The sequence below is a fragment of the Apostichopus japonicus genome, chromosome 5, assembly GCF_037975245.1.
Source record: "Apostichopus japonicus isolate 1M-3 chromosome 5, ASM3797524v1, whole genome shotgun sequence".
Taxonomy (NCBI): domain Eukaryota; kingdom Metazoa; phylum Echinodermata; class Holothuroidea; order Aspidochirotida; family Stichopodidae; genus Apostichopus; species Apostichopus japonicus.
The window spans coordinates 18952900-18972988 of record NC_092565.1 but is presented as its reverse complement, the minus strand read 5'-3'; the positions used below and the strand labels follow the sequence as shown (position 1 = coordinate 18972988).

At 35.9% G+C, this 20089-nt stretch overlaps 1 protein-coding gene across 1 annotated transcript; it reads left to right on the top strand.

Moving 5' to 3' along the window:
* The first annotated feature begins 319 nt into the window (after positions 1 to 319).
* On the top strand, positions 320 to 19463 carry LOC139967935 (phosphatidylinositol 4-kinase type 2-alpha-like). Its single transcript, XM_071972160.1, has 9 exons — positions 320 to 458; positions 6826 to 7313; positions 8023 to 8223; positions 10431 to 10562; positions 11409 to 11562; positions 12313 to 12477; positions 13870 to 14003; positions 15571 to 15630; positions 16460 to 19463. The coding sequence occupies exons 2-9, from the start codon at positions 6864 to 6866 to the stop codon at positions 16637 to 16639; spliced, it is 1476 nt and encodes a 491-aa protein (XP_071828261.1). The 5' UTR covers positions 320 to 458; positions 6826 to 6863; the 3' UTR covers positions 16640 to 19463.
* The last annotated feature ends 626 nt before the right edge of the window (positions 19464 to 20089 follow it).

Below are 20089 nucleotides of genomic sequence, written 5' to 3'. Positions count from 1 at the left end.
ATATTTTGTCACGGTTATTCCACTGAGAAAGGTAACCGAAACTTATGATAGCAAAATATGACTAATTCATCACAATGACGTAATCACCATAATCATCTGACAAATGTTTATAGCAACCTCTTAACTAAATGGTATATACTAATTGTATTAATATAAGTAAAAATTTAATAAAATTAGCCACTAATGGTTAATGTAATATAATTAAGTAAGTCGAAAAAAGTATAGACCTTGGCCTTATAAGGAAACATTGTAGAAATTAAAAAAAGAATATTTTGGTTTGTTCCAAACTATTTCTAGTTAGCAGACCGTACTGTAATGTTAGGCATCCCAGCTGGGCGATCGTACGCGTTGAAGAACCACTTTTCAACACTGTATCATAGTTAATACCGTCAGAAGTTACACGTAATTTCAAGATCCGAACACTTTCCAAGTTCTGTTTCGCTGACGTTTTTCGCATGGTAAGTAATTGAGCAATAAAGAACAAAAATGTGAATCTTACAGATAAATATTTGACTTCAGTGTAAATTTTGTTTTATATTGAACTAATATTAATAAGTGCATCAAACATGTCTGAAATTGGGAGTGCCAGTTATCTAATTCTAAGGAAACCACACAGTGATTTATAGGCCCATGATATTTTGACTGCCAAGTAGCCTAAATGTATTTCTTCCCTTGGGTTGTACATTGATGAGTTACAAACCTACATTTGTGTAAGTGAGCGTCTGTCTCATATTCTTTCCTTTGCCATTTCAAGGTAAATGAGCCTTTCTTTGATGGTTATTTCTGCTCACAATACCGGTCGATCGGCGAGGCTTATTGTTTGGTCTGTGCTTATACTACGCTAAGGTAGTGGTTTCGCGAGAATTTTAGGGCTCTGTTATGTCACTAACGTGAAAGGCCTAAGCTTTCCATTTTGGTATTATTTTACACATAACAATTAATTGTATCCTATCTTTAATTAGGAAAGAGATGTATTAAGTATACACGTTGGCCTAATTTTGGCTCAGTTATAAAGAAACTCATGACGTTACTCCTAGTAGTAACGTTCTTCATCTTGTACAGTAGCTCACTGCACCAGCAACTCGTACATCTCATAGTTTGATCTATAAGTATAAAACTCTCAGAGCCCAAAGGACTGTCATAAATATTCACTCAATTCATGCATCATCCCCCTATGGAATAAACTACCACCAGAGCTCAAATCTGCCTCTAGTGTACTATCCTTCAAGCAGCTTCAGAGAGAGCATCACCAACATGCTGTCTGACCTGCAGTGGGAACCCCTGGAAGAGCAGCGTACCAGACTCCGCCGTACTGCCATCTATTAAGAGGTTCATAACATCACCCATCCAAACATCCAGCTTCAGAGACTCAGCAACATCACCACAAGACAAACTAGAGGACAGCACATCATACAGTAACTCCACCATTCAACAAGACATGCTACCAGTACTCAATGTACCCAAGAACAGCCAGGGAATGGTACTTCTTGCCACCAAATACCGTGCAGCACCAGATGTCAATTCCTTCAAATCCAGCTTAGCTGACACCAACCTCCAGGTTCTTGTCAAGAAGACTCACTTTAAAAATTAATCCTACACCTCCACACTGACCCTGTGTGATAATAAGCCAACACGGTGGTGTTTGCACAGTATCAAGCAGAAGCAGAAGCTCCTGGAAAACCACAACAAATCCTGGCTTTACATTGACCTTCGGCTAACTAGCTCAACTGTTAGTTGTGTGATTTTAGCTAGGTCTAGTCTGCTAAATACTATAGCCCTAGTCACTGTTTTAGACTACAGTGTAAATGTTGGTGTACCATTAAATTTACTGCTGGCACAAATGGAAAGTAAAGCCTAAAAAAATGTAATAGACAAGAAACATACCATACACAAATTGAAAGTAGTCAATCAAAATATTCGGTCACATTCAATAAAAGTCATAGAGATAAGGTTTTCAACTAACACTAAGCAGAGTGGAATATTTCCCTGCTTACTTGCAGATTACCCTGCAACTCTCACAGATTGTGACCGAAGTCATGTATTGTTTCTCAAGAAGCCCTGTGTGTGTGAATGCAAGGTATTCTGCAATTGGTTCATATTTCTCCTCAATATAAGGTTCTTTTCCTTCAGAGTGAATGGTCAGATGTGATTTAACAAAGGAAAATCAATATTCCAATTACAATAGCTACTGCTGAATATTTAAATCTTACTGTAAGAAGTGACATTCTCTGATGTTACAAATGTACTTCCTAGCTAAATAGGTTTATCCAGATGTAAGTTAATATGTACTTAATTATTTATCTGAAATTCTTAAATACTGAAACCAAAGAATGTGTGCTTAGAATGAAATAAAAATGACCAAAAAAATGTGTGAGTTGGTCATTCCTTCCTTCCACACATCAGCCATACTTTGAAGTTCACACTTGGCTTACACTTAACTTGAAATACATGTGACCAAGGGTGTATGATTTAACTCACACTTATTTTTTTTTAATTCTCTAATTGAAGTCATTTGTTGTTAAATATTTTAACTCCAATAAATTGAAAGAAGGAAAAAATCATTGCTAAGCCTTTTTCTTCAACATGAAACAAATGCTTCAATCATGGGGGTGGGGAAAGGGGGGTAGAGACCCTGGATGGGAAGTGGAAGGTCATTTCAACATACTTGAATGGTTCAGTGGTCAACTGCTGGTGACTGTCTCACACCCACGTATTCAGTTACAGTGTACATTCTAGTTCTGAAGAGTCTCAGTCTGTTTCTCTGTCTTTTCTAACACAGTGAAACCCGAGATCAACTCAATTTCACCTCCCAGTCTGAAGCTACTGTACATTAGCAATACCGGTGATACCATTTTAAACGATCATATCTAGCATTGCCGTTCTCAAGAGGTGTGTTCATCAGGTGCAGTAAATGCTGGATGGTACTATTTCAGTATTGCAAATGCTAGGATTAATTCAAAAGAGTGATAGCAAGGGTGATACCATTTTGATTTCTAACACTGCCTGGTTAAAAATGTCGTACTTTTGCAAATGACAGGTGTTAAATACTAACTGAATGTTACTTTCACATTATCTCACTGTACACACTTAACGACAAGAGTTTTTACCGTAACATTATGTGGATGTGAAACTAAGTTGATAATGATGGTATTTTACTTTCACTTTCATAGCGCTCCACATTATGACTCATCATTTATCGTTTGTTGGTGGTTTGTTTCATTGTTTCATTTCATTGAAATTTACTGAGCATAATAGTAAACTTAACTGTCTTTACCCTGCCAGCAATATCAAGCTCTATAATGAACAATGTTAGCATCCATTCGTCCCATTCAGACATCATGAATGTTTCTGTAACTTGGATCATTAAAGTCACTATTAGACACATTTGTGTAGGTATATTGCAATTTACATTATTGACTAAACTGACAGTTGATTTCTCAAAGAAAGCACTGTTGTTACAATTCTTCAGTTAAATACAGCAATAAATGTACAGGCCTAGAATATCACAAGGGCTTAAAAAATCATTACTGGCTAAAACCAAATTTCATAAGTCCAATAATTTTGCTGGTTATAAGCAGTGACATGGGGCTTATTTTACATAAATGAAAATCATGCTCATTTTGTGAGGTCCTGACTTTTGTTACCTGACTTATCATTGGTTTATTTTCTTAACGTCTACCTGGCAGAAAGTAATGTGCCCGTGAAAGTGCTTTTTCTTTTCTACTGGCAAACAGCAAATCAACTGGCATTTAGCCAGTAAACAGCATGAATTTTGAGGCCTGAATGTAGCTTGTGTAAATGAATGTTTCAATTGTTAAATTAAGTGCAGGAAGGAGAGGAAATCAAGGCGCTTAAAAGTGTTTTTGGACCTATAAAAGGAAACTAAAGTATGCTATATGGAGCAGTCTTTTCCTGCTATCATTCCAGTCCTTCAGCACGTAGTTATCAGGTATATGAAGGTTTACGAAAATGCTCTGACGAAATTGATGTATCATTAAACTTTGGCAAATAGAGGAGAATAATACTGGTCAAAAAGACACAATTTTGTAATCATGTAACATGTTATAATTCGGTGGACAAGGTAAGAGCATACAGTCTGTTAAACTGGGCATGTATGACTTGCCTTAAAATGCCCCCCCTGCCGAACAAGTTCATACCTTGGCACATAATCGCATTATATGTTCTTACATTAATATTACAAGATTATTTAGTGTGCAAAGCTCAACAGCCTAGACTTACACCACCCCAGGCATTGCAGGTGGACTTTTCGGGAACCATGTTAAAAGCAGGAACATGAGGGGCTGCAGCGTCCGGCAGCCCCTCTGCATTGTACATATGTATGTATATGTATGCGTTTATGTATATATGTTTGATCCTCCTGCAAGCAGGAACTCGCAAAGAAGCCTCATTGGCTTATCAAAGTCGCAAGCTGACCAAAGTCAGTCTCTTAGATTCATATTTAACGTCCATGATTATGAATTGACAATTGTCAAAAACTCTATAACTGGACGACATACCTTAATCTTGGAGTGACTGGAACTGGGGACCTTATGATTGGAAGGCACCGGCATTTTATTTTTTTTTATAATTTTTTTTAATTCTTTCCTGCAGTTTCAAACAATAGATCTATAGTATGGTATTGATTCATCCTAGCTATGTGGGATTTTGCAGCTACTGCATCTTCTCTTTTTGACATGGTGCCTTACTAACCTTGTTCTGCATAGATGTATGTGGCAGGAATTGTTATTGTATTTAGCTGATAAGACTACATACCAGCTCATCGCCCCCTCACAGAACTGTTTTCAAGTCTCTACGGCTCATATTGAAACATTTATATTAAAAGTGCCATTGGTGCCAAAAAAAAAAAAAAAAATTGAAATATTATTGTTGTTGTATATTTACACGATGTAAAATTTTATGTATTATTCCACAACACTTGTGTTTAATATTTGGTGTTAGTAGTAACTTTGGGACAAAATGAGACTTTGATTTCCGAAGATATCGTTGAATGATTCAACTGATCTCTTAATGTACAGTTAAGTTTACACTGTAAATGTCAGTAACTATTAGCACACTCGTACTGTATACTCAGAGAATCTTGCTGCTGTAGGTATAAATATCTGTGTATTTGTACAGCCTTTGTGTCTACATGCCAAGTGGAACTAGTAATGTGAACCTTGACTCTGCAAGGTAAATATGATGCCGTGTTTCATCTTAGTACAAACTGTATGCTGAGTCTACTATTGTGTACAACAGATCTATCAAACGTTTATGTTGAAATGCAACAGGAATAAAAATGCCAGATGGTTTCTCATGCCTCATGATATGTACATGTATGTATCTAAAACTAGCTTTGGGGAAATATTTATATGGAACAGATGCTTTTTTCCATTCTAATTTCACCATCTTTGTAAATGCATCCCATGGTGGTAACTGATAAAGCCAGTATTACCTTCAATACAGAGAAATAATGATGCTTTGAAACCAAGTTTTGTGAAGTTTTGTTCATTCAAAGATGTACAGTTACAGAAATACAGGGATGTTGAAAATCTTGGGGGGGGGGGGGGGTTGGGGTTACATGCCAACATAAACTTCTTTCAAGATGTTGAATCTGTACTGAGAGAGGAGAGGTGTACCTCAGATTTAAGCTGAAGGAGGGCTGAATTCTGTTCCAAGCATTGAAATGCAAAAACACCTTTGTCTCATCCAATAATCAGAGAGGTGTTGTTGGTGGGTCGTTAGTTATTCCCAAATCCCAATGCAGAGTATTTAAGTACATTTTACTGTGTGTATCATGTGGTTAGATTCATGCAGGGTATTGAAGTATATTTTCCTACTCATCTTGGCAGTTCAAAGCACAATTTTACAAGCATTTAATATTTAGATTAACAATCTGCCTTTTTGATTCTTTGCCAAAGGCAAAAGGCATCTTTGCAAGCATGATGTTGGTTTGAGTGTATTCACATACGTATCTGATGTCTGTCTTAAACCTGTAAACTCAGAAAGTGCAGTTTGTCTATTAAAACTTCATATTACTCGGTATGAAGAACTGACTCTGAGAGTACAAGAATCCTCTTGAAGTTGGTCGTAGGTCTTGATGAGGTCTCAGAGAAGAAGTCTGACACATTATAAAAAAAAATTAAAACTAAATGAAAAGGTTAGATGAACTGTATACACTGATATGTGGATGCGCTTAAGTGCTTTACATACAAGAGTCCTATTGGTAGTTGTAGAGGTCAAAGGTCATCCAGGGTTCACCAGAGGTTGCCAAAAAGAGTAGACACCATGGCGATGCATGGTGATGCATTATGACACCATAATGTATGGTGGTAGTAGGTTCCACAGATTAATTTGCAATTTGCACTGTTCTTTTCCTTTGTATTAATCTATTGTTACTGCATAATGCCATTTTCCTTGTTTTTTTCCCCTAATAATCAAAAGCAACATGTAATTGATTACCCATTGCGCAATGTCTAGTACTCAACATCATATGATACTGCAGTGAAAGTTGCTGGTAACTTTTTCAGTACTAGCTTTACATGGTCTCCTCTGCCAGATGGGAAGGTCATAAAATCTACACAATGGGAATTTGTTTTAGTATTGTATGTTTCTCTATTTATAATAGTATACTACTTGTGCATAGATGTGTTTTATTGATGAATAGGTGCTAAATGCTACCATGAATATGTAGACCAGTGGTTGACTTTATATAAAATCGCTTGTGCACCCAAGGATAGCAGAATTCTTATGAGGTTTAATTTTAAGGATTTTTTGGTAATGGACTTATGGTAATTATTTAATTTATTTCATCATGTTGTATCACAGAGGAGCTAGTTGGCAGCGATTGCCCGTAATCTACATAAATGACAACGACCATCACTGTTCCTGTGGAGAACCACTTGTCCACTGCAAACCATGGGCCTGAGGAAGGCCATACTGCTTCTTACCAACGGGAGAACAGTCCACCGTTGCTTTCGAACAGTGAACCACAGAGTCCTAGCAGTCCGTTGTTGAAGCGCAATCCCTTGGAATCAGAAATTTTACCCGACGTGATATTTAGCGGTTCTCACGCCATCATGGAAGAGTCCAAAGTGCAATCCCCTTCCCGTGCTCGTGAACGACAACCCCTGCTTCAGTCGGTTAGTCACACTAGGAGCAGGCATTCCAGCGTCGAGGACACAAACGTCTTTCCCGACGATCAAGAATTCACGTCTGTCATGAAGCAGGCGGAAGAAGCCATTTTATGCGGGGTCAATCCAGAGAGAATCTATCAAGGTTCTAGCGGCAGTTACTTTGTTAAAGATAAAGATGGGGTAAGATTTCTTGTCATACTTGCAATTGTTTGTGTTGTTGATATTGTAGTCAAGTATGGTAGCATTTTCAGAAAGGGGAATTAATGCCAATCTTGGTAAGATCTATTGATCTTGTTAACACTCAGAAATTAGAAGCCATTTCTGGAAAACAAATGGTTAAGCTACCGTGCCTCTGTGGGATGTATCATTGGTGATTTTAAAGAAGGTTCTAGTGGGATCAATTCAGTAGAATATGTAAGGACTCCTCTCAATACTATTGCCTGTTCGTTTGATGTCAGTAATATCAAGTATATTAAACAGAGAACGTTTTATATCTATGCTCGAAAATTTCATCTTACATACATGTATAATCTGCATATTCCAGTATGATAAACATGTCATAGCAATAACATCATAAAATTGAATATATTAAACAGGAATAAACGCTACGTATAGAATAAAATCAGTATTAGCAAATATTTTCAAGCAAAGATATTCCTGGTTACAATGAACCACGATTTATATTATACTTGTCAAAACTATGAAATGGACAGAGTATTTTCGCAGGTGATGAAAAATTCTGACTGAAAATTCCAACGTATTTCCCTTTCAGTTGTTTTTCCCAATATTTCTGATAGTTGTGGAATTTTTTTTTCTTTTTCTTTTAATCCCTAACAAAGTGGTTAAATTTGATCAGTGTTTCATCTTTGTCACGGTTTCATTTACTCAGAGAAAGATTGGAGTTTTTAAGCCAAAGAATGAAGAGCCTTATGCCCATCTCAATCCTAAATGGATAAAATGGCTCCAGAAGAAATGTTGTCCGTGTTGCTTCGGCAGAGGATGTCTCATCAGTAATCAGGGTTATCTATCAGAATCAGGAGCATCCTTGGTCGATCAGAAGTTGCAGCTGAACGTGGTTCCCAAAACACGGGTGAGTTTTCCATGGTAATTAGGTCCCATGAATTTTAAGCTAACTGTTAGTAACGTGACATGGATCTGAAGATGTTGTTTCCATGTAGCCATAATTCCATTAGATTTTAGTTTATCTTATTAGTTTAAACTGATGGAAAGCGTCTGGCTGACAGATTTGTCCAAGTCTGATCGAATCTTTCATTATCTCAAAATGATTGATTTGATAAAGTTTATTTTTCTGAATCGGACATTTAATTGGTTCAAAGTATTGAATGATGAAGTGACAAAGAAATAAAGTTAGCTTGGTGGATTCCTATTTTACAAAAATGAGAGGAATTTTTATAAAGTAGTGAAGGTTACTGCTTACAGTGTTGAATCATATCAGACCGTCTGAGTTTCTGCAAAATTGGTAAAATAATTTTTATAAAAACTGCAAATGTTTGCATCTTTGCTATAAAAAGACAAACTCCTATATAAGAAGCTCATTGTATTTGAAGGTAATCTGTCGTTGGTTTTCATTCTCAGTCACAAGTGATGCAGGTCATGTGACAGGAATGTTGCATTGTTTGAACATACATGTTACAAGTTTTGCATTAGTTCCAGAAAACCCCAATCTGGGGGAATATGTCATTTATGGATAATACAGTTTTCAAGTTTCATTCCTTCACATTTGAAGAATGACTACATATATGGACAGGTATTGTATTGCATTGTACCTACAACTGCCATGATTTTATATCTTTGGTGAACCTTGAATTTTCAGTGTCAACATTTTGCCTGTTGCAATAACCTAGGAGAGTGCCACTTATTGATAAACACAAGTGCAACCACTGGATATTAGTTTTGCTAGTGTCAGCAGACAAAGAATTTTGAAATTCTGTTTTGTTTCCTAATTTTGGTTGCGATGATAATCGCTACCTTTGCATTCATGATGGCGTATGTGGATGGATGTGTGCGTGTGTGTGTGTGTGAGTGCGTTTGTGACGCCGAGATTGTAAACATGATATCTCAAGAAGGGAAGGTCAGACCAATTTCTTATTTGGTGTGTATAAGTACCACCTTGAGTACAAGAAGCCTATTGTTTTTGGTGGGGGTACAAAGATCATTTGGGGTCACCAGGGGTCAAATTGTGAAAACCTTGTGTTATGAAGTCTGCAAGTAAGGAGAAGAAAGCTGCTTATGTCCTAGGGATAGCTTAAGGGGATTACAAAGCTGGGATTACTTAGACATGTAAAGACTTGCTAATAGGATTAAAGGATAGAGCTAGAGATGAGGAGAGGGGTTTAAGGCAGTTGGACTGTGACTTTTGTGAGGTGAGGAGCGAAGGTAATAAGGAGAGACAAGGAAAGGGAGAAGCCGAGGTTGTGTGAGAGGATAGCGGTGATAGTGTTGCAAGGTAGCAGAAGTTGTTATGAAGGCTTGATGTTTTGAAATTGTGAAAGGAAGCAGTGGCTTTTTGTGGAGTCCGATAATAAATGAAGAAAAGCATCGAATAATATTGTCCTGAACTTATTACCCCAAACAATGTAACACCTTGTAATCACGATATCTCAATTCTGGCAGCTGGGCCAACCTCTAATTTAGTGTGAAGAAGTACCACATTGAGTTAAAGAAGCCTATTGTTTTTGGTGGAGGTTAAAGGTCATTTGGGGTCATCGAAGGTCAAATTGTGAAACCCTTGTAAACATGTACACCCTCACTATACATTATGTCAGATTCATGAAGAAAACTGCTCATGTTACATCATCGAAACAACAATTCATTTTTGCATTCTGTTGTTTTTTCTTTTTCTGTTATTGACAAAAATTTTGTTGCTGACTTCAAACAGCATATTAAACTGGGTTTGTTGTAGGGAGGAAACTTAACCTGAGGATAAATATTTTGGCAATGGAAAATAAGAATGAAATGGAGGAAGAAAATTCTGCTTAGGCCTAATTGTAAGCATCTCCTTTCCAGTTGCAAACATGCTGATTTGAAGACAAAATTTGACTGTAGCTATACACTCTGTCCTTGAGTCCACTCTTGAGTCAACACTTGAGTCACAGAAACCTTGAGTCCACTCTCGAATTTGTTTAGTGGTTATGTTTAGGGTTTGGCGTATGTATGATTTATTTTTTATATGTATGTATAAATATCTCCCATGTTATAATCATAGAGTTTCATTTGCGTGTGTTATTCATTACATTTCCGTGATGTTCATATATTTGCTCGTTTCTCATGTGGCAGGTCGTTAAGCTGGCCAGCGAATCTTTCAACTATTCACCGATTGACAGAGCAAAGTCAAAAACGAAAAAGTTTGCATTAGAAAAATTTGAAGCCATCGGTAAGAAATTCCACAGAATAGGGTTGCCCCCTAAGGTAAGTCAGGTCCAGAATTATAATTGTGTTTTTAGTAGCATTCTTATGAAGGTCATGACTTGTAACAGGTTCATATTTAAGGGATATTCCAGTGGCAGGCAATGTTACACTAATATCGAAAAGACAAATTTATTCCACACTGTTAGTTGAAAACTCCATCTCAAGATCGTGTCCTTAACTTGAGATATGGTTGATTGAATGAAACCTATTTTGACTGGCTAAACCTTGGACATGTCTTCCCTGGAGTGGACCACAGTAGGTGGTTTGTGATGTCATAGTGGCAGTTGTTTTCCAAAAGCTTTACCTTGTTTTAATAAATCTTCTTGTTGATTTATCTTTGAAATCTGATACATTTGGAATCTTTGGTTAGCTGTCAAGTCATTGTTTTATCATTTTTTTGTAGTAATATTCTTTTAATTTGTGAATCAGTGAATTAAATATTTGAAATAAAAATAAAAAATAAAAAAATCAATTTCAGCTGAAATTGCTCTCATTCACTCTACTGCTGCTAGATGCATTAACAAAATTCTACCAGATTTGAAAAATTTGTGTCTTAATCAAACAAAATGCTACATGTGGTTTTGACACCTAAAGATGTCAAAAATTTACCAGCATTTTTAGAATCAATCAATCTCCTTTTTAACCACTAGAATATCCCTTTCGTCATTAAAGGTTAATATATTGTAATGACTCCACTTCTCTATAACTCATCTCATCATTACATATGCACTCCAATCTACCTAGCGTAGAAAAAGTGGTATCACTTTGTTACAACACCCGCATTGATCCACTTCCTGGCTTTATCATTCCGGTCAGAAAATATTCATTGTTTTTAATCTTTCGCAGGTTGGATCATTTCAATTATTCGTCAGCGGCTACAGAGATGCCGACTTTTGGTTACGAAAGTTTGATACAGAAGATCTCCCGGAATCGACATCGAAAGAATTCATACAGCAATTTGAAAAACTAGTTATATTAGATTACATCATAAGAAATACAGGTAGGTTGTATAATTCCAAGAAATATGCCTTTTTCTTTGACAGTCAGGCTTTTAACATTTATTAGCTGTGACATGATCGTCATAGCAACTGCTGGATCTGACTGTATCGTGCTATGCTGGTGTATAAACATTCTCACACCATCGGCTCTTACAGCTTATTGCTGTTACGTAAGCTGGTGTTGTATTTGTTAGGACATATTGTGTATCTCCTGATGATTTCCACTCTTGCGTTGCTATCTCTGTTAGTCATTGAACTTCACCATTGTTTGCCAGTTCAACTACCAAAAATTGCAGTGGAATATAATATTTTGTGGTTAACGCCCAAAGTATTCAGTTTAAAGCATTTTCTTTGAAAACAATTAATGCCCCAGATCAGTTATGGTTTATCTGATGATAAAGGAACAATATCTGAATATCCTAGTGAAATTTGGATTCAATTTCTACCTGCAGTTTCGTAGAAACTGAGAACTAAAATTTTCACAATTTACATTATAGAGGATTTTGAAGCAAACAGGTGTGATGTCATGCAAAGGTGTGATGTTAATACAAAACCTTTTGTGGTGAAAATCGGTTTCATTAGCAAACTAACAGAAACAGCACTTTCATTTTGATGTCAGAAGCTTTTACAGTATAGTAACTAGCAATACTAGTTGCGCTTATGTCAAATAACTACTGAAATGCAATTTCTTGAAAAGACTGTTTTTTTTCTTCTCTCCTTCACAACCAATAATTTCACGTCATCGTGACCAGATCGAGGCAATGATAATTGGCTGATTCAATACCATAAGTCAGAAGTGGAAGAGAATTTAGACGACAGTAACGAATGGACTGTAGTCAAACCGCCTAGTATCAAAGTAGCTGCAATCGACAACGGTTTAGCGTTCCCCTTTAAGCATCCTGACGAGTGGAGGACTTGTAAGACCCGATTCTCATTTTGCTTTTTAAGTTTGGGTTTTCCAAAAATTTAGAGTTATTTTTTTAGAAAAAATGTTTACCAAATAGCATTTTGTTTGAGTTTGTTTGAAAAGAAGACAAACATGACAATCTAGTAGTCAAAGTTGGAATTTTTGCTCAATGAAATGAAATCCAACATTTTACATAATTCAACTTTCCTCAGGTTCCTTTGAGTTATGTGATTGAAACATTTTTTAGGTCACCAAGGTGTTAGAAGGTGGCAGAGAGTAAATACATTTAGCTTCAGGAATCATGAAAATATATGCATAACAGCAGGGTAGTGTGAAGTATTCAAGTATAAAACAAAAAAGAGTCGGGTTGGAATCCATTCATGAATCTTGCTTGAAATATTTCCAAATATTTCACTTTTGTGAATCAGTTCATCTCCTTTTAAATTATTATGATTGGTGGACAGGTCACACCATGTTAGTCCAGATACTTCATTAATCAACTGGATTTTTTATTAATGAATTAATATATTCACAAAATTAAACTTGGTATGTTTCAAATCATAAAAGACTAACTGCTATCAATCCAGGATGTATTACTTTTCCAATTTGTGTTTTTGCAAAATAACCAGATTTAGACATCACTGGCTCATCAATCAAAGTGGCTGAATTACTTAGTCCAAAATAGGAAATATGTTGGTTGAGTTACTAAACTTGATGAAACATTAGATTACCTCGTGTAGGTTTGGATGCAGGTGTTGATGTCATCAATTTAGCCTTAATAGGTCATTCCTAGACATTTCAAGTTAAAATCTACAATAAACAATTCCAGCACTGAAAGCTTTACCATTTTTGATATGTCGGCCAAAATTTTGGCGCTAAAGTCTGCCTTTAAATAAAGATGAAGGTTTAATTCTCAAATTCCAATTACACGACAATAATCATCTAATATGAAAATAAACATCAGTAGTGTGTATCATATTCATGTTATCTTTATGAGAAAGGCATCTGAAGATAGATACAGTATATAAATACTCTCATTTATTAAATATAATAAAATATGGATAAATTGTGAGATTGCCTTTATTCTACCAGAGTATAAGGATATGTTCCGTGCTGTACATTGCAGTTACCGCTAGTCTGGAAACCGGCTGAAGTCTTAAATTGTAATTTTAAAATGTCTTGATCCAGTGAAGCTTCTACTTTCCTGGAAATTTCCTTACATCCAATTGCACCTGGAAGAAAGCCAAATGACAAGTTTTACGATATTTACGATAACTGCAATTATGTAAAACGATTTGGCAAGATAGATTGGGTGATGTTGTCACTTCAGAAGTTTGTGGCTTTCAAGTGGATTTATCACCTTTACTTTCTATCAATGGTTTATTTACTTTGTCCATTCCAGATCCATACAGATGGACATGGCTTCCTCAGGCTAAGGAACCGTTTTCAGAAGAAGTTAAACAACATGTCCTACCAAAGTTATCTGACATGAATTTTGTAGAGGACTTATGTTCTAGTCTGAAAGAGTTGTTTTCGGTAAGCTTTTCGACAGTAATTTCAGAGCAGCATATTAGTCACAGAAATTGTCTTCAAAATCACTTTTAAAGTTTTATCAAGTTCTGTGTCAAGTGAACACAGATCCTTTGATGTGTTTTTATCTTTTGATTTCATGGAAGGACAAATTAATCGGGTGTGTTAATGAATTAGCAAAGAGTATTTCTTCCCTCTGGTTGGATTAGGTTCAGCTAATTAGTTGCAAAATATTTCTATCACATCACATCACATCACATCACATCACATCACATCACATCACAACATTTTTCACTTTTATCTTGTTTGGTTGAATAAGGAAATCAAACCGTTGAGTTCTCAAGTGAATGATATTTGTATAACTGTATATACATGAGTTACTGCAATCAGCGGAGATGCTGAGAAAAAAAATATAAAGTCTTATAAACAAATGAAAAGTTAAATGGAACACATATGCGACTAGTTTTGAACTTAAGTTGAAAAGTAAAGCGTAAATAGAAAGGTAGCCTCACAAGGCTGGTGACTTGTTACCTTAGCCATGATATCCAGAGATGTCAGGAATAAACCTTTATAAACCACAAAGGTTTAATATGTCAAACTTGGCTGAAAATTCAAAACTTGGTCCAGAATATAAAATGTTCACCATTGACTTACATACTTTAGATCAGGGTTTCCCTAACTTTATCCCCCTACAAACCCCCTGTGGATGTCAGTTTTGTCCACGAACCCCCAACTTTACGAGACACGATCTGAGTCATTATTATACTATAATACTCATAACAGTGCTTCGTATTAAGATCAAGTATCACCTGCATCAGAGTTTTGACTTTCAGAAACGTCTCACAAACCCCCTGGGATTGACTCACGCACCCCCTGGGGGCTCATGTACCCCAGTTAGGAAACCCCTGCTTTAGATATATATATATATACACTCAAAAATATATACATATTAAGCTATAGAAGCATGCTGACCATCTTTTCCTTAGTACTTTGCCTACATTCTGAGTCTCTGACCTGTTATCCCTACCTTTTTTTCCATCAAATTACCTACTTTCCCTATTTTTTCGTATTCCATTCAAAATGCAGCAAATTGCTTTGAAAGCTTACATATAACCTATGTCATTATGAATGGTCAACAACTATGGGAATTTTTTTTTTCCATCTCAGAGACCAACTGAGTGCCACATGAATTAATTAGTTTTTTTCTCTGAAGTATTCGCTATTTGGTTTCCACACGTCTTTGTTTCACGCCCAATTAGTTTGGACATTTTCCCTACTTTTCCCTTCCAAACTTCCCACCTTTGGTCCTACTTTACCATTCTTAACATTTGTCCTACATTTTCACTAGGATATGTTAGACAGCATATAAAGGATATGTGGAAAAGAACTTGTGTATGTCAAAAAAAAATTAAAAAAGGAAACCTGACGGACACTGAGTTAACAAATATTTCTTTCTAAATTTTTTTTATTTTTGATTTGCACATTGACTCTCTCTGATGGTTTACAATTCCAGTTGATTACATTTTTTTTGGATGTTTGCTAGTTTCTCTTTTTTCTCTCCTCTCCCTTTCAGGAGGACAAAAACTACGAGAAAGCATCATTTGAGAAACAAATGTCAGTTGTGAGAGGACAGGTTGGTAAATTTATATTTTGTTATATTTAAGATCTGGCGAATGTTTTTCACTTATAAGAGTGTTAAGTCAAGTTTTGAAAGTTTGTTTACAGCGACGGTCAGAAAAGAATTTCTGTGGGTTTGCAGGATCTTCCAGATGTCATATAATGTATTTACCGTTTGTGCAGCTTGGCAAATGTCCATAGTCCAAGCTAGCATGCATGCATTCTGATCATAGACTCTGATGGACAGGAGGCTATTGGGTTGTGGCCTGGTCTTTATGGCATTCATTTTCATTTTGAAAAGTATTTGATTTTCTCAAGATTTTTCAAATCTGTGTACACTCTTTTTTTTTCTGTACAAAGGCATTTGGAAGTTTGTTGTATAAATTTCACAAGATTTAACTGAAACTCTCTGTAAGTTTGGATTTCAGGAAACAAAATTCAACATTATATGTAGATCTACAACACTTTCATTGCAGAGGTACTTAGCCTAAGCTAATTTACATGTAAGAATTGGGGCTGATGCCATTATTACCATTACATACTGGTAATTTATGGCTGAAGGAAAATGGAAGCTTGCTATAGGGGAGGTGGAGGGGAGGGGGGGGACATGGACCCCCACCATTGAAATCCTGTGCAAGTCAATCACTTGTTAGAGAACTTTATTCAAGTTATCTTCAGTGGAGGGAAGAGAAGTGGATGATTGATATGAATTACAACTGGGCTAGCTGGTTCAAGCTGCAACCTCTTTCCTCATAAATGATGAAATTCTTAAAATTTCACTTTTACTGTGTAATCTTCCCCCTTAGGAATCTTCAGCTTCATCTATAATTTTTAATTAATTTCAGATTTTGAATCTATGCCAAGCATTACGGGACAACAAGTCGCCCCTGCAATTGGTTCAAATGCCTCTCATCACCGTGGAGAAGAATAAACAAGAGCAGACACCCTCGGATAGAGTCCGGCTCCATATGGGACAATTCACTCAGCGTATCCAGAAAACCGCACCATTTTTCTCTTGTTGTTGATGTTGTCGTGAGAAGTAGTGAATTGCTTAGATCTCGCTCCCTAATACTACATGGATGTTGGCTGGGCTTTGCTAGGATTTGAAGAAGCGACATTAACTTGTGACACAATTTCTTAATGTAGGACATGTCAATTAAAGTGTTAAAGGGTGAAATCAGATGTTTGCAGGCTCCTAGTTTGAGTTAAAGGGGCACCAACAATATAATGTTCGTGTCCTGTAACTCGTCAAGTTTTGTTCACATAATGATCCCTGCCCGGGGAGGGCAGTCACACTCCTCCGTGCGGGATCTGAATATGGGCCTGGGTGTAAGTGAGCACACACATACAAATGAAAACAACAAAACATGAGCAAAATTCACATAGGGTTTATAAAGTATTACTACCCTGAGTAGCCAGCTGGCTGTGTGTTGTATGTAGATGTTTCCAATGCTATAAGCTACTTTTGTATCCTCCACAACTTACTTGGAACCTTCCAATATTTTTGAGGGGATTAAAGATGGAGACAAACTGTTCAAAGTGAACAGTTTTTTTGGAAATACCATATCAGCTATTTTAAGTGCCATTATAAAAGTGAAATGTTTTCCAGGTACAGTTTGTCTAAAGGACACTCTAGTTTCTTGGTACGTTTTCTGGACACTAGGGGGGGGGGTGGGGTTGGTCAGAATATCCCTGTAGGTCACAAATAGACTGACAGCTACTATATCTACTGTTAATATATATTTCTTTCTGACAGAAGAGATATTGCATTTGCTTCAAAACAATTGTATAATCATTGTCCTGAGTGGAAGCAGCAATGCTGGACTAGTCACTAGTATCCTAATCTGTGATAAACTTCAGATGAAGGAATTTAGTCAAACAGGTTGAAAGTTGTTAGGGGAGCGAGGTGCGGGGGTGGGGGGGTTGGGGGGAGGTGGTTGGAGGGGACAAAAGGATTAAGTACTGATGTTTAAGTATGGTCCATACTTAAAAAAAGAACTCTTAAAATTACCAAAACAGTTTGAATATTCTGATTCCATAATCATTAATTGTATCGTTTATGTAATAAGCGGAAGACTTTATTATTAGTATGATTATTTTGATAAATATATAACCTTTTGATCTGATCAAATTTATTTGGTAAAAACTCAAAGTTTTGTTCACTTCTGAGGTATGACTCATCTTTTTCATAACAAAAATTGTCTCTCTCACTCTCATATCCATCTTTAATCTAAGGTCTTTTCCTATCTGCTCTCGCACTTGCAATATTTCTACAATACTTGCTGTATATCACACAAGATTCTACAGAGCCATTTTCTTTAACATTGTTTGATGTTCTTATTCTTCAACTCTTTTAAGTATTAATATGCAATGATATCTATAGATATATTACAAGGTCATAATTTTGAGGTGCAACATATCTTTTTTCTTGCCTTGTCTTTGATTTCTGTTAGCCTTCTTCAGTTAATACTCAGAATGACTTTATGGTAATCTGAAGTCTTATATATTTTTTAAGTTCTTCTAAAATACCATCTCGAATTCTGTTTGTATGTCTTTTTCCTGAAATTAAGCAATTTCTTGCAATTGTTATTATCATTTCTTACATTGTTATTTAGTTTACGAAAGGTTTTTCTACTGTTTGGTAATTTCAGGGCATGTAAAGAACATGGAAAAAAAAGTTGGTAATAAATAAAACAATCAAAAACATTAGGAACATATTAAAGGATTTCTTGAAATGGGCTACTATAGTAACACCATTTCCTCATGTAATACCTTGTTCTTTTCAAAAAACAGATCCTTCTGTCATGACAAAATCATGTAAAAGGAGAGTTCCAAGGAAATGGAATACGATTAACGTTCCATATATGCACCTGACATAAAAAAAAATTACTTAAAGGACATGTTAACTGCACAATTGTGTGAAAATTGAACAATTACTTGAAATAGGTTGTTGCTTTTCTTAAGCTGACAACTAGTGCTTGAGTGTAAACGAACTTCAGGGAATGTTATGTTTACCTTGTCTATAGTTGGTGGAGACCGTAGCGTAACAAAAGCCTATAGATTTCTAAAATAGAATAATAGTGGCAAGTATTGCCGAAAATGTGCATTTTTCAAAGTGACTATTTCTGATACCATTTTCATATTTCTCTTGTGTGACCGTTAAGCCAGGGCCATTGTGTAGAAAGAAGAAAATTGAACAAGAAATTGTTGATAACAATTAATTTCTTTGTAGTTATCTGATAGATATAAAAAACTGAAAGCTAGATCAATGGAAACAATGTGTCTGCTTAATTTCTTTTTTTCCTTTTATGTTTTGTAAGGTTACGTCTTCCGTTTATTATTTCGTTATAAAGAGAGCCAAAGTGAAAAAATTGAAGAACTAAATTGCTTGTAAAAATCATTTAGTGCAATTTTAAGGGTAACAGGATCATTAGGAATTGTTATTAAGACATATGATGATAAAAATTTACGTGATGATGTAAGAGGTAAAAATATGATTTAAAAATGTCTTTTGAATTTAACTATTCAATAACCTTACAATATTAATTTTCTCTACAAAGGTTGTGTTTGTGGATTCACTTTATGATACTTGGGTTTAGGTATCCCACTCCACTGCTACTGAAGAACACAACAACAAAAAAACGGCACAGCAACAGGAGATTCGGGCTTATTATTCAATATTTTCAATCAGTTTTTCACCTGTCAATATGTTTACAAGAATAATTGTTTTCAGTTCTGAGGAAGAGACTGAGAAAATGTGAAACTGTATTCTAATCTAATTAAAAGTTCTCATATATATAGTCATATATGTATGATTGTTAACCAATACATTTATAGATCATAATTTTATTTAGTTTATCTTTTTTTTCCATATTTTGCTCAACATTGTTTTAGAATGAGAAGTTGAATATGGCTTGTAGTTACCTGCTGGGGAAGATGCTAAGCTTTAAATGTAAGGGCCAAAGGCTAAGGCATTATTTAGGCACAGGTCATTAGGGCTGATTAGGAGCTTCATGTGTGCCTATAATATTTTCCTATAAACCCCATTCAGAAATTTGGTAAAATGAAGGGTGTTTAGATGCAAAACTGTTGGTGTGGTATGGTGGCCGTGGGGTGTGGGGTGGGAGGGCTGAGCCCCTTGATTTTATGCTGGGGGATCTCCCTTTGTGACATCAGTATTTACTCAAGTATGCTAGCGGCAAAATCCCTTTCATTCATTTTGTCAATAAACCTTGTACCAACATTCATGGGTAACCATACCCCTATCAAGTCCCTGAAGGGGTGGAATCGTACACTTTATCGTGGCAAGTCTTATGGCATGCATAGTACAGATATATTTGCAAGCTACTCCAATTCCGGCTGCTAACCTATGTCTGGTAGAACTTTAAGGATACAGTAAAAAATTATTTGTAGGTCAATGTCAGACCAAATTTCTGTTTGATTTATACATAGTAGGTACATAGTTGAAACCGAAA

Excerpts from the sequence above, each read along its gene's own strand:
- LOC139967935 (XM_071972160.1), top strand. The coding sequence starts at position 6,864 with ATGACAACGACCATCACTGTTCCTGTGGAGAACCACTTGTCCACTGCA. Across the intron at positions 7,314-8,022 it reads TTGTTAAAGATAAAGATGGG|AGAAAGATTGGAGTTTTTAA; the intron begins GTAAGATTTCTT and ends TCATTTACTCAG. Across the intron at positions 10,563-11,408 it reads GAATAGGGTTGCCCCCTAAG|GTTGGATCATTTCAATTATT; the intron begins GTAAGTCAGGTC and ends AATCTTTCGCAG.